The following is a 26,239-nucleotide window of genomic DNA, read 5'->3' on the forward strand; positions in this document are numbered from 1 at the left end:
CTGATGTCCTTCATGAGGCTTCTGTCCTCCTGACCCAATCACCTCCTGAAGGTTCCACCTCCATTTACCATCACATCGGACATTAGGATTTAACAAACGAGTTTGGTGATGACACATGGTCTATTACACATTCTCACAGCCTTTCTTTGTCTTTACATGGATATTTTTGAACACTACAGTCCCCCCTCCCCCATTTTAATAGAAGCTTTCCCATTTTGTGTTTTTCTGATGTTTCCTTTAGGTTAAATTGAGGTTATTCATTCTCATCTGGATAGCATGGGTGATACTAATTTTGGCTCCCTGGTCAAGTCATTACCTGGTTTTCCCACTGTATTGGTAGTTAACTGGTAAGAAGTCAGGAGACATTTTAAGACCATGAAGACATCCTATTATTGATCTAAATTTTCTTTGGATTTAGTATCCACTAGCTGTACCCAGCCACACATTGCTGTGGCCCAGTCTGGTTAAATGGAAAAGAAAGAAAAGAAAAAGCGCCCGTTTGTAATGTGTTTAATTTCACAATGCTTGTGGGTATACAATATTTTTTGTTGTTCCATCGTCTGTGCAGATATAGAGATTATCTGGTTTGCGGACTCTAGAACACACAACATATATTGATAATTGTCCATGTGAGAGTCTGTGTTGCTTTTATGTCCAACAGATGGCGCTGTTTTTTTAAAAAAGCATGTTTTTACCTGTCACAGGTGTCAGGTGTGACATTTATATAATAGTAGGTATATAAAAACGCGCATATTTGTATGCAATGTTATTTCAAAATTTCAAAGTAATCGGTAAAGAACTTTCAGAGATTTAAGATTTTGAACAAATGAACATTTACATTTTTATTTATATACATTGATAATTCTTGCCCACTCCAGTCTTTATCATGACTGGTTGCAAAATGATGATCTCCAACTCTAGCACCCACTCTCCACATCTGTCAGTAGGCCCTTGGTATTCTACTGTAAGCCAGAGAAGCCTGATTTATCTATATATCACCTACCTACCTATCTATTATTGGCATGGACTCATGAATTCCCACTTTTCCCCCAGTAGTTTGCAGTTTATTACCATGTCTAATTATTTTGGTGTTCAAATTGCGTAAGATTTGGCCAGTGTGAGTGTCTTCCAGCTGGCAGTCATTTCCTCGAGACACGTCATCATCACCTTTTATTTTATTGATTAGTTTCATACTTTCTGGTATCATAAGATGCTCAAGACTCATCTTGCACTTTACCTGCATTTGCCCTGGAATCAGCCTTTCTCCAAGGAGTCCTGGTTCCTTATATGAGAGAATGGTCTTAGGTACCAAGATCTGGGTACTTGGTGTGCTGAGACAGGGGTGTTTCTGCCTCTTGGCTGAGGGCATTTTTTTATAGTCAATCTTCATAGGTAAAGATAACCTTGAACCTTTCCCATGTGCATCACTCAGTCTTTCCAAAGTCACTGCTTGGTGTTTTTCTTTATTTTGTAACCAGGATATTTGTTAGCAAAGAAAGCATGCCTTCCCTTATTGCCAAATTCCTTTTCTATTTAATTATCATCTTAGCTTTTTGTCTTCAACTCAGCCTCAGTTCTCTTGACAAGGCTGCCTTTGGTAAAAGGGAGTGTAAAATGTTAACCAGATCGGCCTTAGAGAGTATTTGCAGTTGAACGTTTTCACTGTTGCCATGGATGCGTTAGCATACAGTAATGGGGCAGCATGTCCTTGGTCAGAAACCACACATGCAGATTTTTTTTCTGCATTTCCACACTGTTACATATTGAATGTTTGTGTTCCCCCAAATTCATATGGTGAAGCCTATCCCCCCAGTGTGATGATCTTAGGAGGTGGAATCTGGGAAGGCATGAGGGTAAGCCCAATGAAGGGGATTAGTGTTTTATAAAAGGGACTCCAGGAACTCTCCATCCCTTTCATCGCGTGAGGACATGGGGAAAGATGGCTGCCTATGATCCAGAAGCCATCTCTAGATACTGAGACTGCTAGCACCTTGATCACGGACTAGCCTCCAAAATCCTGAGAGTTAAATTTCTGTTGTTTATAAGTCGCCGGTCTATGGTATTTTTGTTACAGCATCCCAAATGGACTGAAATGCACACCAATCCCTGAGGGATGCCCCCACCACTGCCTGTCTGTGGACAGGTCTTCAGTCCCCCTTATGTGTGGCTTACTTAGGCCCAGCTGGTTGCCCCGGGCACTGGCTTAGCTGCTCCCTGAATGGCCCAGTCTCCACATCAGTGGCTCCTTGGACTGGGTGGCCACAGCAGCTGGAGGAGGTGTCTGGCTCTGCCCCACAGGATCTGCAGGACCACAATGACGAGCTGCAGGCTGCAGTGGAGGGTCTGCGGGCACAGTTGCCCCAGAGATGGCACGGCCAGCCCCATGCACAGCGAAATGGACAGCTGCTCCCTAGACATGGACAAGCAGGTAGGAGCCTGGTCCCTGGAGGTTGGGGCTGGTGGCAATGGGCATTGACCTACCCCTGCTTCACAGGCTGCCTTCAGGTTCAGGGAGGACACTGGTAGGTGGGCTTGCTTCACAGCGTATCTGGGCCTTACCCAGCCTCCAGGTGATCACGAGCTCCTCAAACTGCCACATGTGGCAGAAGGGCCTGTAACCCAAGGCCAGAGTTTGACACAACACCTAGAACCCAGAGAGAGGTAGAGGAGGATGAAGGTTTTACCAGTTGGGTAAAAATGGTAAAAGTTAGGGTGGCCTCCTGTGACCATAAGGTAGGTGCATCAAGTGACTCTCCAGTGTGTGAAAGGTGCCAGGGGATCTGGGTGAGTGTTTACCATGTGCCAGACACATAGAGACGGTCGGAAGCTGGGGACATTGGTGGTGTGGGGGCGGCCTGTCCCGGGTCTGTGACAGCTCTTACAAAGGGAAGGCACTACATCGTGTAAATGGGCCAGGGACTTCCCAGTGTTCACAGAGGCACCATGTGTGCCAAGGTGGACCAGACTTGGTGTTTACTACCTGAGTTATGTGGAGGGCATCACCCTTGAGTTCTGAAGTGGGTTGTGGCACCAGGAAGTGCCCCACCCTCTTGACGCAGAGCTGCATGCTTGCAAGTATAATGAGAAAACCAGGGCTTCCTGCTTCCTAAGTCGGCCCATAGATTTGGGATGAGCACCAGGCTCCGAGAGGCTCCGAGGCCCTGTGTTTAAGTGTTCTTCTAGAGACCAGAGTGAGGAGTTTCAGATTCCAGAGCTATTCTTGAGTTTTGGTGGTCCTTTTGAGGACAGGGTGGTTTTGGCTTGTTGTATCCTCCTGGCAATGGTACAGGGCAGGCACCATGCGGGGTCACACGATGTGCATGGCTTCATGACTGCTGCAGCCAGTGGGGATCTTGAGGACTGTAGGGACTGCCGCAGCAGCCTGGCTGCTTTCATCGATCGCACATCGATCACGCAGCCCCTCAGAACATCTTGCTCATCAGTGTCCCCCAGAGCACTCGTGTTTCCCATATTGCTTGGGAAGAGCTTACTTAATAAAACAGAAATAGTGCATGCCCAAGGGAGCTGAGGTGAGAACCTCCATCAGAACCGGTGGGTTCTCTGTGCTTGTGGTCCCAGCGTCCTTGGCCCCTGAGGAAACACCCGCACCTGCAGCTTTTTCAGTGGAATCTGATGGCTCCTGAGACCCCCAGGCATGATTGCCCTCCGCTGGGAGGTGTGGGGATGTGGCCAGGGCATCAGATGTTACCAGATCCCGTGTGAATTGTGATGTGATGCCAGGCGGGCAGCCCAGCCACAGGGAAGGGAGCACTTGCGGCCTCCTTTGTCCCTGGAGGCGCTCGAGGGCACAGCAGAGCTGCGATCCTGCACCAGGGTTGTCCTTGCTCCGAAGCAGCCCCACACTTCATGTGTCACTGGCAAACCAAAAGCATTCTCTCAGCTGCGGGCTTTTTTCTTCCCATTCACCCCTACAGCTGACTGTGGAGGGGCCTCTGTCTGTGTGGTAGGGGACAGCTCGGACAGCAGAGTTACGATGGAGGGGGCCGTGTGGATTATGGTGCCTGAGCCATTGGTGTATCCAGCTGGAGCCATTCGTGATGGATGCCCATTTATCTGTGCCCACTGACCAGACCCAGATGCAGCTTGTGGCTGTCAGGGCATTGGGGTACCTTCTTCCCTGAAGTGCTTATGCTGAGTTCACCCAGCCCCAGGGTCTCTGAGTCTGTCGCTTTCTTTCATGGAACATAATTTGGGAAATGGAAGATGGTAAGATTAGGGAATGTGTCTTTTCCTCTCATTTTTCTGACCACTGGGCCAACACAAATCCCTTTGGTATACCATCCCACCCCAACATGCATAATATTGGGAATGCCTGGCACCCCAGGAGACCTGGTAGGACTTATGGGCCCATGGGTGTGTCATCAAAATGAGCTGCCCAGATGTCTGATGTTGTTGGTGAGAAGAATCTCCCCTGTGATCTCTCAGAATCTTGGTTCCACAAGGGCTTCACTTTTTGCCTGACTTGTCGCAACTCCCCGTGATTTGAATGGGGCACATGCCTCGTCTCTAAGCACTGACTGCCACAGATGTTTGTGCTGCACATCACATTATTTTTCTGCCTTTAGAGGTTTTCTGTGTACCTGGGTCAGGGAACACAATTTAGGGTGCAGTAACTATATCATTTGTGGCATTTTTTAGGGAATTAAAGAGCCTGACAAATCTTGCAGGAGTCTCCTAGTTATATCTTGGAGTAATCTGTGTCAAAAACTCAAAATGTTGAGTCAGAATGGGGTGTAACAGACAGTGGAAAGCTTCAAGGGCCCCCCCACTGCCAGCACTGAGTTCCTCCTGCAGAAGGTACCTGTGGAAGGCTGGGTAGGAATTGTCCTGGGCGGTGTGGAAGGCTGGGTGGGAATTGTCCTGGGCGGTGTGGAAGGCTGGGCATTGTCCTGGGCGGTGTGGAAGGCTGGGTGGGAATTGTCCTGGGCGGTGTGGAAGGTTGGGCATTGTCCTGGGCGGTGTGGAAGGCTGGGTGGGAATTGTCCTGGGCGGTGTGGAAGGCTGGGTGGGAATTGTCCTGGGCGGTGTGGAAGGCTGGGTGTTGTCCTGGGCGGTGTGGAAGGCTGGGTGTTGTCCTGGACGGTGTGGAAGGCTGGGCGTTGTCCTGGGCGGTGTGGAAGGCTGGGCGTTGTCCTGGGCAGGTGGGAATTGTCCTGGGTGGTGTGGAAGGCTGGGTGGGAATTGTCCTGGGCGGTGTGGAAGGCTGGGCGTTGTCCTGAGCAGTGTGGAAGGCTGGGCGTTGTCCTGAGCGGTGTGGAAGGCTGGGCGTTGTCCTGGGCGGTGTGGAAGGCTGGGTGGGAATTGTCCTGGGCAATGTGGAAGGCTGGGCATTGTCCTGGACGGTGTGGAAGGCTGGATGTTGTCCTGGGTGGTGTGGAAGGCTGGGCGTTGTCCTGGATGGTGTGGAAGGCTGGGCGTTGTCCTGGGCGGTGTGGAAGGCTGGGCGTTGTCCTGGGCGGTGTGGAAGGCTGGGCGTTGTCCTGGGCGGGTGTGGAAGACTGGGAGTTGTCCTGGGTGGTGGGGAAGGCTGGGCGTCATCCTGGGCAGTAGAGGGAATCTGGGATGAGTATGCAGTGCCATCCAGGTGTCACATGCCGACTCCCTTGGCAGGATATAAACAGAATGTTCTTGTTTGCAGGCATCATCTCTTTCCTGGGTGATTCTGCTCCACTGAGTATAGAAACGGAGATAATGATGGAGCAGGTGAAGGAACATTACCAAGACCTCAAGATCCAGCTGGAGACGAAGGTCAGGGGGGGCATGGGGGAGGCCACAGGGACATGTGGGCGCTTCCTGCTGCATGCCCAAGAGCTTCACTCGCTGTGCTGACGGTTCTGCATGCACATGTCTGTCCGTGGAGCCCCTGCTCCATTGTCAGCCCACTTGGGGAGAACGTCTATAGGGAACAGGAAATAAACTTGACATTTAACCTCAAGCCCTCTTTGGAGGGAGTTATTCCATAAGGAATAACTAATAGTGGGAGGGAATGGGCTTATGTATGTCACAAGGATACTGCTGAGGCCAGACATCTCTGCTTGCTCTGCCACTGGGGAGTCACAGCTCCTGGTCTTGTTCTAAGCTAAAATGACCTTGGGACTTACCCTTGGTGTTATACTTCATGGATTCATGCCAGGACCACCCTGGCCAAGTCTGTCTTCCCATTTGATTGTGTCTCTTGCTCTGTTATTGGATTGTGGTGGGTTTTGTTAGAGGATTATGTCCATGACTCGTTATCGGGTCAGGTGTCTCAGACTGAGTAGCAGCAATGCAGGGCCACCTCTGTCTTGCGGTTATGTTTGTGGGTTCCCTGGCTGTGTTAGTTCATAGCTGCTGTATCAGCTGTATTTGTGGCTGGATAATAGTCCTTTCCACTGGAGCCTCCAGGGAGTTTAGAGCCGCCCCACTGACCTCAAGAAGGCTCCCTGTTCTCTCACTGTTGTCACAGCCTCAGCCATCATCCTCATGCTTCCAGGCTAGGTTCCTGGCCCAGCTGGCCTCCAGCCTCCCTTCTCTACCTGCTGGATCTGCCTCATGGGGATGATGGGAGGTTATGGGGAAAAATAAAGCCTCTGGCCACCTGGGCCCTTGGGGACCCTTAGACATTGTTGGCATGGCTGTTTCCTGCGCCGCCTCAGATCTGGGCCACCTGCTCTTTGGGGCCACCAGGCAGCCTCATACTTCTGTGGTCTCTTGTCAGTCAGTCCTGGTTGACATTGCTCATATTTCTCTGCTCAGGTAAATTACTATGAAAGAGAAATTGAAGTGATGAAAAAGGACTTTGCAAAGAAGAGAAAGGAAATGGAGCAGGCTTTCAGGCTTGAGGTCAGTGTGCTGGAGGATCAGAAAGCCAACCTCGAAAAGCTCCACGTGAAATCTCAGGAGGTCATCCGAGGCCTGCAAGACCAGCTGCAGAGTGCAACCCACGGCCATGAGCTGGAGAGGGGGCGGCTGGAGCAGACTCAGCAGCCAGCCCGGGAGCCGGCCCCGGGGGACGAGGAGCTGCCCCAGACGCATCAGCACGAGCTGCAGCAGTTCAGGTCCAGCGCTGTGTCCTTTCGGGGTTTCACGTCTAGGGTGTCTTGTCAGGGACCAAAATTTAAAATTGGCTTATGCAAACTGCTCAGAATAGTAATAGCTATTAACTAGGTGGTTTTTCTCGGGGGCAGGTGGCTGAGCACTGAAAGAGCAGGTCATTGTATAAGAATTTTTGCCTTAAATTTGAAATAGGTATTAACCAGAGCTTGGGCTATGAAACGATGTACTTTGTAGAGTTTTAATTCAGTGTTGTTCACCTTCAGTTTCAGACTTGATTGGTGTAGTAAAGTGCAATATATTCTCCATCATTTAATATCATATCTCATTGTAATTTTCTAGAACATTGCTGTAGCTCATGGGGAGATGGATAAAAGATCTGAAAGCCCTAAAACAATGGAAAGAGCCATCAATTTGGGTTAGTGAGGTTCTTGAAAAGGCTAAAATGTATGTGCAAAGGAGTAAAAAGATTTCTTGGGAAAACCAGAATGTAGTCTCACAGTGTCATCAACTTAGATTGAGTAACTAGTTATTGTGGGCTCAGTGATGGTCAGCCAGCCCCTCCCTGTCCTGTGTGGAGTCTTGGATCCTCCCTAGCTCAGGAGAACATGGCCACACCACATACCTGTTGACCTAAAGCTGAGCAGACAGCTCACAGCTAAGGTGCCCACCACACACCTGCTGTCTTCATGAACGGGCTTCCTGTCGGCACGGTTGGGTTCCTTATTGTTGCCAAACGGACATGGCTCCAGTCACCTCGCTGATAGCAGGAGGTCACGTGCTCCAACCTGGGAGAGGTGGGCCCGTCTTTTCTTCGTCTTGAGGTTTGGGAGCAGCCTGAGAAGTCCGTGCCTGTGCTGCTTTCCCCCGTCTGCTCCAGATGACACCCTCTGAGGCTTGCAGGAACTGACTGATGCTCTGGATGGAGGTGATAAGTCATTTTTAAATCACGTGCTTCCCGTAAACTTTGTTATTTTCTCTGAAACTCAGAGCTGTGTGATAAGTGACCAAAGATCTCTGCAAACCCCCACGAGGCAGCAAAGGAGCTGGGCAGGTGGCCTTCTCCCTGGCATCGCCAGCCCTAGAGGCCTTGACCTTCTTTGGGAGGAGCTGTTCCTGCTGTTCACGGTCCCTCTGCAGCCTGGAGGCAGAGCCCTGTCTGGCTCGGGCGACACTGGGTGGGGCAGAGAACACGCCTGTCGCAGGCTGAGTGCTGTCATGCAGCCCTCACCACAGCCGTGACTCCGTTCTTCCAGGGCTGCCAAGGCCTCTGCCCCAGCAACTGAGAGAGGTTTTCAGGGCAGTTTTGACTATGGATAGGTTTTACCCATCTGATTAAAACTCAAGGCCAATGCTGTCCTTTGAACTTTCTGCAGTGAAGGACATCCCTGTGTCTGCTGTGTCCATTAAGACAGCCACCAGCCACATGTAGCTGGTGAGCATGAACATGTGGTCTGGGTGACTAAGGGCCTGGATTTTAATTTTGTTCATTTTTAATAACTGACACTTAATGACATCTGTGTTGGCTTCTGTATATGGAACCCAAGCCTGTGAGGGACAGTCCTCCAGCAGCCTCTCTGATGCGGGTTCTAGGATGTGTGTACAAGTCCAGGAGCCGTGGAAGTAGGGAGGATAAAGCCAGCCAAGCCCCAGCAAGTCAGCTCAGGTGGTTAGCACATTGTCCTGATACTCCAAGGTATGGTTTGATCCCTGGTTGGGACACATGCAGGAGTCAACCGATGAAGGCAAAAACAAGGGGAATAGCAGATCAGTGTTTCTCTCTCCCCCTCTCTCCCCCCCTCTTTCTCTTCCTCCCCTCTTGCTAAAATCAATAAATAGAAAAATTCTTAAAAAGCCAGCCAAGCAAAGAGGAGGTCTGAGGCTTAGAATAAGAAAACACTGTGTGGCTGGATAGCTCGGTTGGTTAGGCGTCATCCCAGAGCATAGAGATTGCCAGTTCGATCCCCGGTCAGGGTACAAACATGAACAGATCGATGTTCCTGTCTCTCACTCTGCTCCTTCCTCTCTTGCTAAAATTAATAAATAAATGTAAAAAAAAAAATAAATAAAAGACTGTGTAGCCTTGGCTGGCTGGCTCAGTGAACAGAGCATTGTCCCAGAACTCTATGGTGATGGGTTTGACATGCAGGAAGCAACCAGTGAGTGCACAACTACTATAACTGGAACAGTTAAGTGGAACTGCAGCCTCTCTCTCTCTCTCTCTCTCTCTCTCTCTCTCTCAAATCAATGGAAAATAGAAAGAAAAAGAAAAGTTTGTGTGACTTTTCTAACCAGAGGGGAAGGTCTAGGACTTAGAGCTGCAGCTTCCAGTGTCTGTGACTCATTCTGTGTCTGTAAGAAAGAGGTTAAAGTTGAGCTGGACCAGCAGGCCACCCACTGTAGGGATTTATCACTTACAGCATCAGCAGAAGGAGGAAGAGGTGCTGCCAGTGAGAGAGACAGAGCAGCTCGACCTGGAGAAGGAGCCAAGGGAAGAGAGGGAGAGACTCACACACTGTAAACAGCGGCAGCTGAAGCTCAGGAGTTGACAAGCAAAGAGCAAGTGCAGTCCTTTGCCCTTAAGGAGAAGCAGCAGGGTGCTGGTGGGCCCGCGACCCTCAGTGCAGGCAGGAGGCCCCGGGCAGAGCCCAGTCCCAGCCCCTTCCGTGGCATCCAGAATGCCCTTAAAGAACTTCAGCCTCGGAGAGCACAGTCGGGGTGTGCTTGACCTCAAGAAGGTGGTTTCTGCTCCCACAGAGAAGTGGTCACAGGTACAGCCAAGGTGGGTGGACAGGGGAGTGGTCCTGGAGGACCAAGTGCCTTGTGCTGATGGCCCAGTCAGCCTGAGCCAGCCTGAAGTCTGGGCACTGCCCTTGGAACAGAGGGAGATGCCCCATCCCCTGAGCCCCAGAGGGTGGGCTGGCTATGGGGAGACTGGGAGGCAGCAGGCAGTTCTCAAGGAGCAATCTGGGAGCCCAGGCAGTGCGTCAGCCCCTGCAGGGAGCCTGGGGCAGCCCTCAGAGGAGCAGGCCTGGGGCAGTGAGAGCACCCTGGCGTTGCGGCTGCAGTCCAGTGGGGGAAAGGCCAGGAGGGGCACCTCGAGCTCCAACCCAGGCTCGCTGGCCCCTGGGTGGCCAGGTAGGTTCCGTTCAAAGCCTTGAAGGAGGCAGAAGCTGAAATTTCCCTGGAGAGAGAAATTTCATGAAAAATGACATGAAAACCAAACTTCTGCAGCTGGAAGTGATCATTTGGGCTCTTGAGAAAGGAGCAGACTCAAGAGAGAACAATAGGTTTGTTCTCTCTCCATTATCAGAATGCCAAGTTACACCCTCTGACCTCTCTCACTTTGTGCATGTGCCTTTCTGGCTGACCTGCTCGCAGCTGATCTAACAGGTGGTTATAGAACCCTGATGCTTGTCCAGTGGTCATGAGCCTGACCCTGGCCTCAGGCATCCCGAAGGTCACCAGACACCCAGTGAGAGGATAGAGGGGCAGAGATGAGCCTTGGCATCTCATCTGACTCTGATGTACCCTGCCCTTGTCCTTCGGAAGTTTCTGCTGGTGTCACAAGGACAAAGACAGATTGGGCTTGGAGCCTCGTTTCAGTCCTTGGACATCTGAGCCCTCTTCCTGCTGACTTTGAGCAGGATCCACTACAGCATCCCACCCATGTGTGTGCCAGGCATCGTCCTTGAGCTGGAAGTCCCTGTGCTATTGGAGCAGCAATAGAGGAGGCCATCGTCCACCTAAAGGGCCCTTCTGCTGCTGTGTTTTGGGGTGCTTGGCACCAGCTGGCAGTATTGGGACTGGGCCTGGTGCCCCAACGGCTCTAGGAGCTGCAGCTGATGCCTTCAGTGGCAGCCTCAAGGTGGGGAGATGACCTGGAGATGTTGGTCTGTTGGCAGAGCACAGAGAGAGCCCAGGTATGTGGCTAGCTCTCCTCCCCATATTCCCCTGGGGGACTCAGACTGGCACATGCTTTCTTGGAAAGAAGCCTGGAATTCTAGAAGGGCTTTCACAGATACTGCAGGGCATGGCTTCAGGTGTTCTCCTAGCTCCTCTGGAGACAGAAGGCTGCCATGGAGATGTCATGGGTGCTTGCACGCCACAGTGACTGTGACGTGGTCATTGTAGGCAGTGTCATTTGGTCCCATTAACTCCACACAGTACATCTGTGAGGTGCGTGCTTCACGTGTAGACGGAGGCTCCATAGGGCTTTGTGTCACTTGTCAAAGCTGGTGACACTGTCACAGCAGACTCGAGTTTGTCCTGGAGCATGACTACAGGTGTGGTGAGACCTCCACTGCAGCTCACGTGCCAACTCCTGCTGGCATGGAACAACGGGCAGGCTGCTTCCTTAAAAAAAATAAAGATTATATAAGATTTATGATAAACCAAAAGGAATAAGTGTCAGTGTGCCACCCAGCTTAAGAAAGAAAATAGCATAGCTGGAAGCCATTGCATTTGGGAGCAAAACGGGTGTTTGTAGCTCCATCATGTGGGGAAGCACTACGCCTCCTGCACGTCTCAGTGTTAGAAAGAAATTCATTCCCAACATTTTAAGGGTGAGGAGACAAAGGCTATGCCACTCAAACCATGCACATTTTTCAGGGACACATACATGTGTGGTGAAATCCTTAGAGATTATATAGAAGTAATGATCCCAAATTCAAGCTGCTGGTTTTCTGCGAGGCTGGGGTTCAGGTCGGGGAAGGCTACATGGCACAGTCCTAGCCTCCTAGATAGAGGAGACCTGATGGGGGGGTTGTCTCAGGTCAGAGGGGTCTGGAGAGTGAGCCTGTTCAGAGGGGAAGGTGGTAGTTGCTGGTGCTGCTGGGACTGGGGAGGGCTTCTAAGCACGCTGCCAGGGTCCCTGAACAGGGCTCTGAGGTGACAGGGCAAAGGAAGTGGTTGCTGGAGCTGTCCATACAAGAGGTGATGGTGGCTGGGGTCGTAGTCATAGTGACAGCCTCAGAAGTGCAGGAAGCTGATTGGCAGAAGGCTGGAGGCCGAATTGATGGGCCACAGCTGGATAGGATATGTGCAGGGAGGTTGGAAGTGTGTCACAGAGCAATTAGAGGACTCCCGGGAAATACAGCCAGAGAGGGAGAAGACAGGAGGGTGGAATTCAATTACTTCTGAGGAGCCTGTGGTACTGCTGCCCCCTGTAGAGGGTGAAGTGGGTGAAGAAACGGGGAAGGTTCCCAAAACTGAGAGACTTGTGTCCTTTGAGGAAGATTGCTGTAAGGAGGAAGGGACATCTGTGTCAGGAGCCACTGAGAGACCAGTTCACAAAAGACCCGCAGCTGGAAGGAGGCACACCCTGAGACCACCGGGGTCCCTTACCCCAAGGCTGGCCCACAGTCCTGGTTCCCACTCTGGGGGCAGAGCTGTCCCCAGCCAGTGGGCCATTGGCCACAACTCCAGTGTGTGTCTTATAGCGACTTCTAGATAAACCACCTCCCAAACCACAGCAGCTGCAGGACCCCAGCTGGGCGAAGGTCAGACCTGCAGGATTTTGAAGATCATGGTGATGATTTTGTCCTTTATGTAGAGTGGCAAAACCAGATTTGTGTTGTGAAGAACTTCTGCCAGCAGTTTAGAGAACAGCAGGGATGGTCTGGGTGCCCACCTGACCTGAGCCATCCAAGGTCACCCTGCTCTCTTTTTTGTTCTATGTACCCCCCTTTGCACCCTTATTTTTTCTGAAATTCAAGTGATTGTAGACACTTGACTGCTAAACACTAGCATGTTATTTTGTAAGAACAAGGACATGCTTCTGCACATCCACAGTATCATAATCAGATATGGGAAATTTAACATGAATTCAATGCTATTTTTAATTTGCACTCCATGTTCCGATTTCCCCAATTGTTTCTTCCTTATTGTTCATTCTAGATCAATCAAAGATCGTGCTATGCATTTAGTTATCATATTTCTTTAATATCTTTTTATCTAAGAGAGTGTATCAGTTTTTAAATTAATTTTCGTCAGTGGACATTGACCTTTCTATCATGATAAAAAATATATATAACATAAAATCAATCATTTTAACTATTTTTAAGTGTATAAATCGGGCATTCAACACTCATAGTGTTGCACAATCATTATCACTACGCACTTCCAAAACTTTCATCATCTCAAACAGAAACTACCTGTTAAACAATAATTTTGGCTAGTATTTTATTGAGGTTTTAACATCAATATTGGTAAAGGATGTTGGTCTATAGTTTTCCTGGAGTATCTTTGCTTGGCTTTGGTTACTGGAGTAATGTTGGCCTCATAGAATGAGTTAGGAAGTATTCTGTCCTCTTCAGTATTTGGGAAGACTTTTAGACGGACTGTTGTTGATTTTAAAGGTTTGGTAAAATTCACCAGGGAATCCACCTGCTCCTGCTCCTCCTCCTGGGCTTTTTCCTTGTTGTGAGATGTTTGATGATGACTCACTGATGTAGAATTGTTGGGCCATAAGGCATAGGTGTGGTTTTCTTTCAACTTAACTTACTTAAGATATTGTGCCTATTAAATGTGTAGATTTGAGTCTTACAAAAAATTCTTAGCCATTCTTAAAATATTGAGTCTCATTTATCTTCTCGAAGTAAATGAGGGTGTTAGATCTTTTCACTTTTCTTCTATTTCTTAACCTTTTTTCATATCTTCTATCCTGTTTTCTCTGTCACATTCTGGGTACTTTTCTCATATCTCTGTGCTTCAAGTCAGAAATTTCTTCAATTGTGTCTAATCTTTTATTTAACCGATTTGGTATTCATTTTAACATTGACTTTTTTTCATTTCCAGAAATTCTGTGACATTGACTTTTTTTTTGTTTGTATTTTTCTGAAGTGAGAAGCGAGGAGGATGAGAGACAGACTCTCACATGCACCCGACCAGGATTCACCTGGCATGCCCACTAAGGGCCAGTGCTCTGCCCATCTGGGGCATTGCAACCAGAGCCATTTTAGTGCGTGAGGCGGTGGCCATGGAACCATTCTCAGTGCCCGGCTCAACTTTGCTCCAGTGGAGCCTTGGCTGCGGGAGGGGAAGAGAGAAATAGAGTAAGGGAGAAGGGGAGGTGTGGAGAGGCAGATGGGCGCTTCTCCTGTGTGCCCTGGCTGGGTATTGAACCTGGGACATCCACATGCTGGACTGATGCTCTTACCACTGAACCAACCAGCCATGGCCACATTTTTATAATTACTTGTTGCATGTTCATTTTTAAATTTTTATCTTTTATTTATATAGGTATTTCATTATATTTATCTTCAGTGTCTGATGATTCCAATGTCTGAGGTTTCTATGGGATCTAATTCTGGGGTTTTGTTTTTGTTTTTGTTGTGTTTTTTTTTGCTTCTGTTGACTCTTAGAAGTGGCTTTTTTCTTTTTTCTTTCTTTTTTGTTTTATGACAGAGAAAGAGAGAGGAAAAGATAGGGACAGACAGACAGGAAGGGAGAGATAAGAAGCATCAATTCTTTGTTATGGCTCCTTAGTTGTTCATTGATTACTTTCTCATATGTGCCTTGACTAGGGGGCTACAGCAGACCGAGTGACCCCTTGCTTAAGCCAGCATCATGGGGTTATGTCTGTGATCCCACGTTCAAGCCAATGACCCTGCGCTCAAGGTGGTGAGCCCACACTCAAGCTGGTGACCTCAGGGTTTTGAACCTGGGTCCTCTGCGTCCCAGTCCGACGCTCTATCTACTGCGCCACGACCTGGTCAGGCGAGGTGGCTTTTTTCTATGTATGTTGTAATCTTTGATTATGAGCTCATTTTTGTGTGATGTTCATCTCTGTGAATCCTGGGGGAGCTGTAGTCCCCCCAGGGGACTACAATCCTGGGGCTGCTTCCTGCAGGAAGGATGTATAGTACTTTTGCCAACAATTGGGGGCCAATTAATCTGGGATCATGTTAACCTACTTGCAGAGTACTACCTTAATGCAGGTGTCTATGAAAGTGTCTTAACATTGCTGGCATAGACATTGGCTTTAAGGTATTCCCTATCTTTGTGTTGCTTAATGATCACAGCTTGGTTTCAGCTTCCAGGTTTTTGTTTTGTTTGGAGCTCTTGGAGGTATCCATCACCTTCAGTGAGAGCAGTCATGCACTGTATGATCAGCTTCACACAGGCGCTAGTTGTTCAGTGAGGTCCAGGCAACTCGAAGTAGACCGCTGCCCCCCCACACATATAAATGGAATAAATTGAATCAATTTATTTCTATCCTGGAGCCAGTGACAGTTTCAAAACACAGATCTCATTTGTTTTACTCCACTGCTTGAAAACTTGAGCTACTTTTAAAATTCCAATGACTTTTATTTATTTTTCTCTTTAGTTTCTCATGAGATAAAATGAAATCCTACTTATGCTTATAAAAGAAGTACTTGATATTATAAAAATACATAAAATAAACATAATAAGGTCATATAGCTTTGATTATTTTTAGATTGAAAAAGTTTCAATGCCAGATAGAGATTTACTGGGGGTGATAAATGTCAGCCAAACCAACATGTATTAAGAATAAATTCTCTAGGCAGCAGGTATGGGTTTTAGCTACCTCATTTGTGCTATTTATTGGTAATTTGCTCATCTGTCGCACATTGATGGTGTTACGTAAGCAGAGACTCTGAGAGTCATCAGAAAGTAAAGGTGGCTCCAGATACAGGTCATTCATGTAGTAACTGCTCATACATCCTTTTTCCCAGGAAGAATCCCCCTGATAATCAGGATTCTCTCCATATTGATGTGAGCGTCTTCCTAGGTTTCTCCTCCCAGAGCTGTGACTTCAGGTTATAGGCTACGAGGTGGGGCCTCTCCCTAAAGAGAAAAATATGCCCAAGTGTTTCAGTCTTCTGAACCCTGTGTTTCTTAGCTCCATGCTGGAGATAACGGGGAGAAGGATGACTATCTTTTGTAATAAGCTGAGGACTCACACCAACATTGTGCATTGGTACCAACCACGGACACATTTCAGTTAGAGGTTATAAGATGCAGAAACAGGTCAGCTATAAACACAAAGTAAATGGAACCAAGGTACCAAATACATTAGTAAGTTGTTAATTGTGTGATCATTTTGGAAGCTTAGAAAGCTCTGTTTTCTGTGGCTTATTTCTAGGGAGATGCAAACCATATCGTGTTAACACTGGATAGAGAAAAAGGAAGAGGAAGCTCTAGGGAAGGGGAAATGAAATGTGGACTGCAGGATTGCCATGACTTCCAACTTCTAGACCAGCCTTGTGCGGACTGCATATGGTCCTAGTGGCTAGAGTTTCCACTCTTCTTTCTCTTTTTATTTTTCATGCAGAATTGAGTTGAATAGGCTTTCTGAAGAAAACACGGTGTTGAAAAATGAGCTGGGGAGGATTCAGCAAGAGCTCGAATCTACAGAAAGGACAAATGATACACAGAGGTACGGGCCCTGTCTCAGTGGTTCCACGCAGAACTGACAGCCTATCACACATTTCACTCTTTGTAGAAGGAGCTTAGGAGGTATTATTGCTATAGAAAATGGGATGTGTTCACAGATCAACCCTGCATTCCAGAATACCCTAAGTTGGTGAGCCGTGCTGACCTCTGACCAGCCTGGACATGCTGAAAGGGCTCAGACCTTGCAAATGTTGGCAACCACCTTCATTCCTGAGTGCCTGGTCTCAGAAGTTTGAAGTAGAAAGTGCATGCGTGAGTCAGGAAGTCACCACCACAGCGCGCAGCTCCAGCACAGACCTGCATCTCTCTGAAGTCCATGTGCACACACTTTTCACCCCTACAGAACACTCCACACTATGCTAAGGGCTGGGGGAGGCAGCAAGTACTTTTGTAGGGGTGAGTGGTGCCCATGATGCCTTTCTGGGCATGTAAATCCTGTTCATTCATGTCTTGATAATGGTTTCAGCTGTACTTTTCCTCCAAGATTTGTTTCTGGCCTATTGACTTGAGTGAGTGAGTCAGAGTCAGGGTGGGGAGGTGGGGAGGGGAAGAGGGGCGAAGACCTGAGCACGGAGGCTGGAGAGAGTGTTGGGGGTGAGGGGAACACAGAAAACCTGTTACTGGAGTTCTGCTCTCACAATTGCTCTATTTTATCCAAGGACAGGTGGTTGCCTCCTTTTCAACTCTGAAGTTAAAGATTAGCTCAGCTCTAAAATGCTGAGAATGCGGTGCTGATTTAATACAATTGCTGTGATGATTAATTAAAATGTGAAATCCTGAGCAGGTAGTCAGTAAGTGATTGCTATTATTAATACATTATAGCAGTTCTGAAATTTAAAATTTTTTTCAATCTAGAAACCATTTTTTTCTGTTTGCTGCCAGCACCCCTTGGACAAGAACTTCTTGAATGTCAGGCCACTTTGGCCTTTATGCTGCTGGTAGTGAGTAGTCTCAGGCTGTGCTGAAGAGGAATTAATGGGTGAATTGAGGAATGTCGTGAAGGACGTTCTGTAACCGTGGCAGTGTCCTCTGGTTCTGAGGACTGGGATCCGCATTGGGTCAGCAGCCGCAGCTGGAATAGTGTAGAACAGGCAGAGTGGTTGCAGGGTACCAGGAGCAGGTGTGACAGTGTTGTGTGGCTACACATCCAAGGCTGCAGTTACACAGGGTGAAGACTGGGAAAAAAGAAACTGGCTGCTCAAAGTGATATGTTAATTTTGTTTCTTCAACAGAAAGGAAATGGAGGCTTTAAAGAGAGACAAGGAGAAGGCCTGCTCTGAAATGGACGAGCTCAGCAAACAGGTCAAGTATCCACACCTGGCATGATGCTGATGCCACAGCCTCCTTTTTTCCATTTTATTTTGAAATCATTTCAAATGTACCAGAAGGAAATAGAGAACTTTTTTCTGAAAGATCTGAGTGTGAGTTGTGACCCGTCAACCCCTCATCCCTCAAAATCAGGAAATGAATGTGGTGTGGGGTCCCTGCCTTACTCCTGCCTGGTCAGCTCTGCCAGCCCTCCCACCTGGGCAGAATCGTGCTTGGCCTTCAGTCTCTTTCAGTCTGCCCTGGGGCTTTAGGACCTTGGCACTTTTTTAAAAGACTTTATTCATTTTAGAGAGAAAGAGAGGGAGTCAGGGAGGGAGAGAGAGAGAGAAGGGGGAGGAGCAGGAACCTCAGCATTCCAGGTTGATGCTTCACCCATCGTGGGTCTTGGCACTTCCAAAGATAACAAGCAGATATTTTGTAGGAAGTTCCTCAGTTTTGTTTGATGTTTCCTTGTAATTAGATTGAGATAATGCATCTTTGGCAGAAATATAAAAAAACTGGTACTGTGTTCTCATTTCATGCAGTTGGACACAGTGATTGGCCCCATTACTAGTGATTCCTGGTTAGCGGTGTTGGCCAGGCTACTCCACAGTCAAGTTATTCTTCTCATCTTATGGGTGGATACTTTGATATTATGTAAATGTTCTGTTCTTCATCAAACTCCACTTACTTCAGCATCTTTTGTTTTTTGGCGGAGTCAGTTATTACTATGATTTCTATGATGGTAGCCAGTTGGTGACTAACTCCACTATTCCTTTTGTATTTATTAATTGGTATTTCAGTGTAGGAGCTTTCTCTTCTCTCTATTTATTTATTCAGTTACCTCACTATAGTATTATCATAGATTTCCTGTTTTATTCAATGGGTTATAATGTTATCATCGTTATTAATGGCTTGTAGACAGCTGTCTTCTCCTTATGTCCTCACATGGTCTTCCCTGGTTTGTGTCTTTCTCCTAATCTCTTTCTACTAGGACACATCATATTGGATTACAGCCCCTCATATGATCTCATTTTACCTTAATCACCTCTTTTATAGACCCTGTCTCTCAATACCATTATATTCTGAGGTATTGGGGGTTTGGGCTTCAATATGTGAATTTTGGGAGGACACAAATTAGCCTGTTACAAATAACACAACCAAGCTATTGACATCGATACAATGCATGGATCTTATTCAGATTTCACCTCTTATACTTGTGTAATCGTGTGTGTTTGTGTGTAAGTTCCACACCATTTTATTCCCTGTGTATGTTCATGTATTCACCGCCATAGTCAAGATACTGAAGGGTCCTTGACACCACAAGGACCTTTCATGTTGTTCTTTTATAACCACACCCACCGCCTTCCTGCGCCCTACTCCCACCCCAACCCCTGACAACCAATAATATTTCCTTCACTTCTAAAACTGTGTGATTTCAAAGTGTTATATAAAAGGAATAATACAGAATATAACCTTTGGGACTGGCTGTGCACACATATAACCCTGGAGAGTCATCCAGTGGCATAGCTTCTTTTTATTGCTGAGTAGCATTCGAAGGTATTAATGTCCCACAGTTTGTTTTAACACTCACCTTTTAATGGATAGCTGGGCTGATTTCAGTTTTGGGCCATCACAAATAATGCCGCTATGAATATAACTGTGCAGGATTTTGTAATATGGTAAGTTTCTATTTCAGTGGGATAAGTGCCCAACAGTGAAGTTGCTGAGCTATGTATGTGTGGTAGTTCCATGTTAAGTTCTATGAGAAACTGCCAAACTGTTATCCAGAGTGGTTGTAACAACTTACATTCCACCAGCAATGTGGAAATTGCTGGTGATACAGTTTCTCCATATCCTTGTCAGCATTTGGTGGTGTTGCTCTTTTATTCTGGCCACTGCGTATCCCTTTCTCCTATGTTGGTTCCACTCTGGGAAAGTGGTTTCCTCTGTGAGCCAGATAAGAACAGAGTGCTGTGAATGTACTTCAAAATGGTCACTGTAGCAGTCTGCTAGGATATAAAACACCACAGACTGGGTGGGGGCTTAAGCAACAGAGATTTATTGCCTCAGAGTTCTGGAGGCCAGAAGTCCCAGATGAGGGTGCTGGCTGATTTGGCTCCTGGTGAGAACTCTCCCCTTGGCTTGCAAACATCTGTCCTCACTGTCTGCACATGACCGTCCCTCAGCGCGTGCACACAGAGGGAGAGGCTGTCTCTTCTTTTCCTTCTTATCAGGTCATAGCACTCTCAGATTAGAACCTTAGAACCCCATCCTTTGAGCTCATTTAACTTTAATTACCTCCTAAAAGTCCTGTCTCCAAATATAATAACATTGGGGGTTAGGTCTTCAATATGAATTTTGGGGGGACATAAAGTCAGTAGCAGTCACTTTATTATACTTGTTAGAAGCGAGAGGGCGTTTTTCTCTGATCTTAATTGTAAGGGTTTCTGAGGTTTGGGAAAGTGGGGGGCTCCCCTGAGCCTGGCCTCCTGTGACTTTGTGACTCAAGCCAGTTCAGGCACAGCCCCCAGCACTCACTCTTCCAGCACCAGCGTCCCGTCCTGTTTCAGGCTCCAGCCATCTGCTCCCGGTAAACAGCAGTTCTCTTTGCCGCGTCTCCAGTTTTCAGGGTGCTGGTTTGCCCTGTGACCTCAGTTCTCTGATGGAGCAAAGAAGCATTGTTGGTTTTCAGTTTAATTTGCTTTCTTTCTTGTTAGGAGATGGGAATAATGATTTTCAAGCTCTTTACCTGCCAGACCAGAAACCCCAAATAGTACTGTTGTGAATTTTGGTTTCTGCATGTTCACTGTTGGGACATGGACTTACAATGCATTTTTATCTCTTGGTCTTGTATCCTGCCCATTGCTGAGCTTACTAATTAGTTCTAGGAGTGTTTTGGTTACCTTCAGCTTCTTAAATCCCTGCTCCATCCCCGAGATAAGTCCCCCAGCTTTTCTCTCCTGGCCCCCCTCTTCCCATGCTCGGCTGATGAGGTTCCTGCCACAGAGACTGCCTCAGACTGCTTGTGGTGAGTGGCTTGTCTTGGCTCCCAGATTTGGGTGTTTGCTTCCACGCATGTGTGGTAGCCTTGCTTGGGCCTCCTCCATTGGGAGAATAATTCAGGGATTGATTTAAAATGAATCTTCAGACTCTACGTTTGCCTGAGGACCAGCATTTTGTATAAATGACCTATTTGAAGATTTCCTGGGCTCAGATAGCTGCCTGACCCTACCCCATTCCAGCTTATCTCCAGGACACATTTGTAAATGGATTAGAGGCATCCACTTGCTTGCTTTCCCTCAGCTTTTGGTTAATGTAAAACTGTAAAGACACAGAAAAGTTGAAATGATAATAAACTGACCAGCCACACACAACAACCTTAATTTTACAGTTGTTCACTGTAATATGTGCTTCATTTGTTTGTTTATATCTGCTTTTGTACTTCTGTCCATATATGTGTTTTCTGAACCTTTTGAGAGTTACCGATATAATAATACTCTGCTCCAAAATATCTCAGCAAGTGTCTCTTAAAAATGAGTGCATGGGCCCTGGCCGGTTTGCTCAGTGGTAGAGCATCGGCCTGGCGTGCAGGAATCCCAGGTTTGATTCCCAGCCAGGGTACACAGGAGAAGCGCCTATCTACTTCTCCACCCCTCCCCCTCTCCTTCCTCTCTGTTTCTCTCTTCCTCTCTCGCAGCCAAGGCTCCAATGGAGCAAAGTTGGCCTGGGTGCTGAGGATGGCTCTATGGCCTCTGCCTCAGGCACTAGAATGGCTGTGGATGCAACAGAGCAACTCCCCAGATGGACAGAACATCGCCCCCTGGTGGGCATGTCGGGTGGATCCCAGTTGGGCGCATGCGGGAGTCTGACTGCCTTCCTGTTTCCAACTTCAGAAAAATACAAAAAAAAAAAGAGTGCATGTTCTACCTAGCCACAGTATTGCTATCACACTAAAGGAACTTAATCATGACCATTATTCAGAGCAATCCATATTACTCTGATTGTTCAGAAATTCCTCTGCCTGTCTGTGTGTGGGGGGAGACAGACAAGAAGAGAGCTGAGAAGCATCAGCTCACAGTTGTGGCACCTTAGTTGTTCATTGATTGCTTTCTCATATGTGCCTTGACCGAGGGCTCCAGCTGAGTCAGTTACCCCTTGCTCAAGCCAGCGACCATGGGTTTCAAGCAAGAGACCTTTGGGCTTAAGCCAACAATTATGGGGTCACGTCTGTGGTCCCATGCTCAAGCCAGTGACCTCGGGGTTTTTAATCTGGGTCTTTAGTGCCCCAGACCGACACTCTATCCATTGCATCATCACCTGGTCGGACTGTTCAGAAATTTCTTATATAGTAAACTTTTTAGAACTAGGGTCCAGTTGAGGTTGACACACCACATTGAACTATCAATGCTATTTGGGTTTTACTGGCATAAAAACCTCTTTACCGTGCTATGTATTATGTGAGTCCGGGATTCAGACAGCACAGAGCAGACAGTCTATCTCTGCTTTGTGAGAATGACACCTTGGCTGGGAAGACTGAACAGGTGAGGTGACCAAGATGGCTGAGGCTAGAATAATCTTGAGGCTATATCCTTGGGGCCGTGCTCCTGGAGGGAATGTCAGAAGGGAGGTATCGGAGAACGAGTGTTTCAGAAGGACCAGGTGGAAGGTGCAAGGCTTCTGATCCCACCTTGGAAATTACTCCATATCACTACCGTAGACCCCACAGAGCCACATGGAGGGACATAGGCTCATTTTCGTGAGTATTTACGTCACACTGCAGAGGAGATGTGGGATGAGAGAAGTTGTTAAGGATGTCTTTTTGAAAATATGGTCAGCCATGATGTGTCTTTAGTCTTTTTAATCTAGAACACCTGTTCCTCCCCAATGATGCTGACATTTTGGAGAGACTTGGCAGTCATCTTGTAGGCCATCCTATACTGTGGATCTATCCAGCAGTTTTCTGATAGTATTGTTCTATCTAGTCCTCTGTCTCTTGTTTTTCTTTCTTTTTTTTTATTTTTTTATTGAAGCTGGAAACGGGGAGAGACAGTCAGACAGACTCCCGCATGTGCCCCACCGGGATCCACCCGGCACGCCCACCAGGGGCGATGCTCTGCCCACCAGGGGGTGATGCTCTGCCCCTCTGGGGCATCGCTCTGCCACGACCAGAGCCACTTTAGCACCTGGGGCAGAGGCCAAGGAGCCAGCCCCAGCGCCCAGGCCATCTCTGCTCCAATGGAGCCTTGGCTGTGGGAGGGGAAGAGAGAGACAGAGAGGAAGGGGGGGGGTGGAGAAGCAAATGGGCGCTTTTCCTATGTGCCCTGGCTGGAAATCAAACCCGGGTCCCCCGCACGCCAGGCCGACGCTCTACCGCTGAGCCAACCGGCCAGGGCCTCTTGTTTTTCTTATAAATTGCAAAATACCCATGTGCTCAGAAGACGGCTGTTAACATATAATTTTGCCTTCTGCAATTAAAACCCAGATGAATGCAAATTAGAATTAAAGAGGTGATGCCTTGGTCAGTTGGCTCTGCAGTAGTGCGGCCACCTGGTGTGTGGATGTTCCAGGTTTGATTCCCAGTCCGGGCACACAAGAGAAGCAACCATCTGCTTCTACACCCCTCTTCCCCTCTCTTTCTCTCTCTCTCTTTCTCCCCCTGTTGCAGCCATGGCTCGACTGGTTCGAGCGAATTGTCCTGAAGTGCTGAGGATGACTCCATGGCCTCTGCCTCAGGTGTTAAAAAATAGCCCCAGATGGGCAGAGTATTGCCCCCTAGTGGGCTTGCCAGGTGGATCCCAGTCAGGGTGCATGTAGGAGTCTTTCTCTCTGCCTCCCCTCCTATCACTAAAATAAAATTAAAAAAAAAAAAAAAAAAAAAAAAAAAGGATTAAAGAGGGGATCAACATAGCCTGACCAGGTGGTGGCGTAGTGGATATAGAGTCAGACTGGGATGCGGAGGACCCAGGTTCGAGACCCCAAGGTCACCAGCTTGAGTGCGGCTCATCTGGCTTGAGCGAAAAGCTCACCAGCTTGGACCCAAGGTCGGTGGCTTGAGCAAGGGGTTACTCCATCTGCTCTAGCCCCCCAGTCAGGGCACATATGAGAAAGCAATCAATGAACAACTAAGGTGTTGCAACGAAAAACTGATGATTGATGCTTCTCATCTCTCTCCGTTCCTGTCTGTCTGTTCCTATTTATCCCTCTCTCTGACTCTCTCTATCCCTGTAAAAAAAAAAAAAAAAAAAGAGGTGATCAACAGAAATACCAGAGACATTTGGCCTCTCACACTTCCCAATGTGGTGCCCTGAGGAGGATACAACAGCACTTGAGCAGTGTTTTGGCCAGAATATATTACCTGACAGTAATCACAAGAGAGCAACAGACAAACCCCAAATGAGGAACTGTTAAAGGGGGGAGAACAGAAGAGACTATGTTTGTCAAAAATGTCAGTGTTGCTTGACCTGTGGTGGCGCAGTGGGATGGAGCATTGACCTGGAAGTGCTGAGGTCGCCGGTTCAAAGCCCTGAGCTTGCCTGGTCAGGGCACATATGGGAGTTGATGCTTCCAGCTCCTCCCTCCCTTCTCTCTCTCTGTCTCTCCCTCTCCTCTCTAAAATGAATAAAAAAAAAAAAAAAAAAAAATGTCAGTGTTGCTTGACTTGTGGTGGCTCACTGGATAATAGCATCAACCTGGAATGCCAAGGTTGCCAGTTTTAAACCCCAGGCTTGCCTTGGCAAGGTGTGTACAGGAAGCAACTATGAGTTGATTCTTCCCCCCCCCATACACACACACGGCCTTTCTCTCTCTCTCCCCCTTACCCCCTCTCTTTAAAATCAATAGACTCTTTTTTTGTGTGTGTGACAGAGACAGAGAGAGACAAAGAAAGGGACAACAGGAGCAGCAGACAGGAAAGAAGAGAGACAAAAAGTATCAGTTCTTCGTGGAGGCACCTTAGTTCATTGATTGCTTTCTCATATGTGCCTTGACCGTGGGGCTACAGCAGACCAAGTGACCCCTTTGTCAAGTCAGTGACCTTGGGCTCAAGCTGTTGAGCCTTACTTAAACTAGATGAGCCCGCACTCAAGCTGGCGACCTCGGGGTCTTGAACCTGGGTCCTCTGCTTCCCAGTCCGATGCTCTATCCACTGCACCACTGCTTGGTAAAGCTAAAAATTTTTTTAATGTCAGTGTCATACAAGGCAAAGGTTATAGAAACATTCCAAACTTAAGGAGGCTAAAACGACCTGACAGATGAAGGAACTACCTGATTCTGGGTGCTCCAAAGATCGTATTTGGGCCTGTTGACAAAACTGGAATGTGTATGGCACAACAAAGTGTATGTCGAAGAGCCCGACTTGCATGCATGGCAGCCTTGTAAGAGCAATGTAGTACAGGGCTGTGGCTCAACAAACCACACTGTGTGTGTGCATAGAGAACACCAGTTGCAATGCAGATAAGTAAAGGCCAGTGAGCCTTTGTAAAGGATACATGGATATTCTCTGTAAACTTGCAACTATTCTGTGGGTTTGATCCAAAGAAAGACTTCATAAAGTAAAGATGAATAAAAGAAAATCAACTAGCATGTTTACACCAGGACATGAAGGAAGGTTCCCTATCTGGCTATTAATAGAATCAAGGTTTTCCTGAGAGGAAAAGGTGAATGCGTATAACTATAGAAAAATAATTTTGGGGATCCAAGATGGCGGCAGAATAGGTGGAAACCACACTCATGTCCTCCCAGGATCAAACTGAAATTTCAGCTAAATTCTAGAGCAATCAACCTGATTAACCAACTGAAGATTAGCTGAAGAGAAGTCTTATAACCAAGGATTCACAGAAGCCATATTGAGACTGGTATGAAGAGCAAAAACGTGAAAAGGGCTGATCCTGCACCCATTGTGGTAGTTAAGAATTTGGAGGAATATCTCAGCTGTAAGGTCTCCCTTGAGAAATGTGGGGTCTCAACTCCATGCCAGGATCCCCAGTCCAGAGTACTGAAGCCAGGAAGAGGAGCCCACAAAACATCTGGCTGTGAAAATCAGCCAGGATTCTGTCCACCCAGGAGAGGTGGAGCCCGCTAGAAATCCAGGTGCCCTCTTAAAGGGCAAGTGCACAAAATTTCATTTGCAGCCACTCATCCCAAACTCTGATGAAGGGAGGGCAGCTCACAGTGGACTTGAGTCATATGAAGAGAGACCAGATTGTATGGCTCTAGTGAGAGAGCTGAAGGAATAACCTTCAGGGACCCTGTGCTGAGTCCCTGTCATATATAGCCCACAGATGCCATCTTCCCTGAGTTGATCACTCTCCTTCATATGGCACCAGCCTGGGGGAATGCAGTAACCCCACCCTATGGACTCCTTATCACCCTGCCCTGCTAACTCATGCCCTGCATAGGAGTCAGCTGCCTGGCTCTATTGTGTAGACTTTATTGGAGAGCTCTTGAGGAGGCCCAG

General features: G+C 47.7%; 1 protein-coding gene across 6 annotated transcripts in view; it reads left to right on the forward strand.

Annotated features, from left to right (window-relative positions):
• The window catches only part of NINL (ninein like), a 203,285-nt gene that overhangs the window by 159,988 nt on the left and 17,058 nt on the right, over positions 1-26,239 (forward strand). For all 6 annotated transcript variants that reach the window (XM_066237907.1, XM_066237909.1, XM_066237906.1 and 3 more), the window contains 5 exons: positions 2,299-2,428; positions 5,660-5,769; positions 6,757-7,058; positions 16,352-16,456; positions 17,706-17,775. In XM_066237907.1, the coding sequence (XP_066094004.1) occupies positions 2,299-2,428; positions 5,660-5,769; positions 6,757-7,058; positions 16,352-16,456; positions 17,706-17,775 (717 nt within the window). The remainder of the gene's footprint in view (positions 1-2,298; positions 2,429-5,659; positions 5,770-6,756; positions 7,059-16,351; positions 16,457-17,705; positions 17,776-26,239) is intronic.

Source organism: Saccopteryx bilineata, chromosome 6, assembly GCF_036850765.1.
Source record: "Saccopteryx bilineata isolate mSacBil1 chromosome 6, mSacBil1_pri_phased_curated, whole genome shotgun sequence".
Taxonomy (NCBI): Eukaryota; Metazoa; Chordata; class Mammalia; order Chiroptera; family Emballonuridae; genus Saccopteryx; species Saccopteryx bilineata.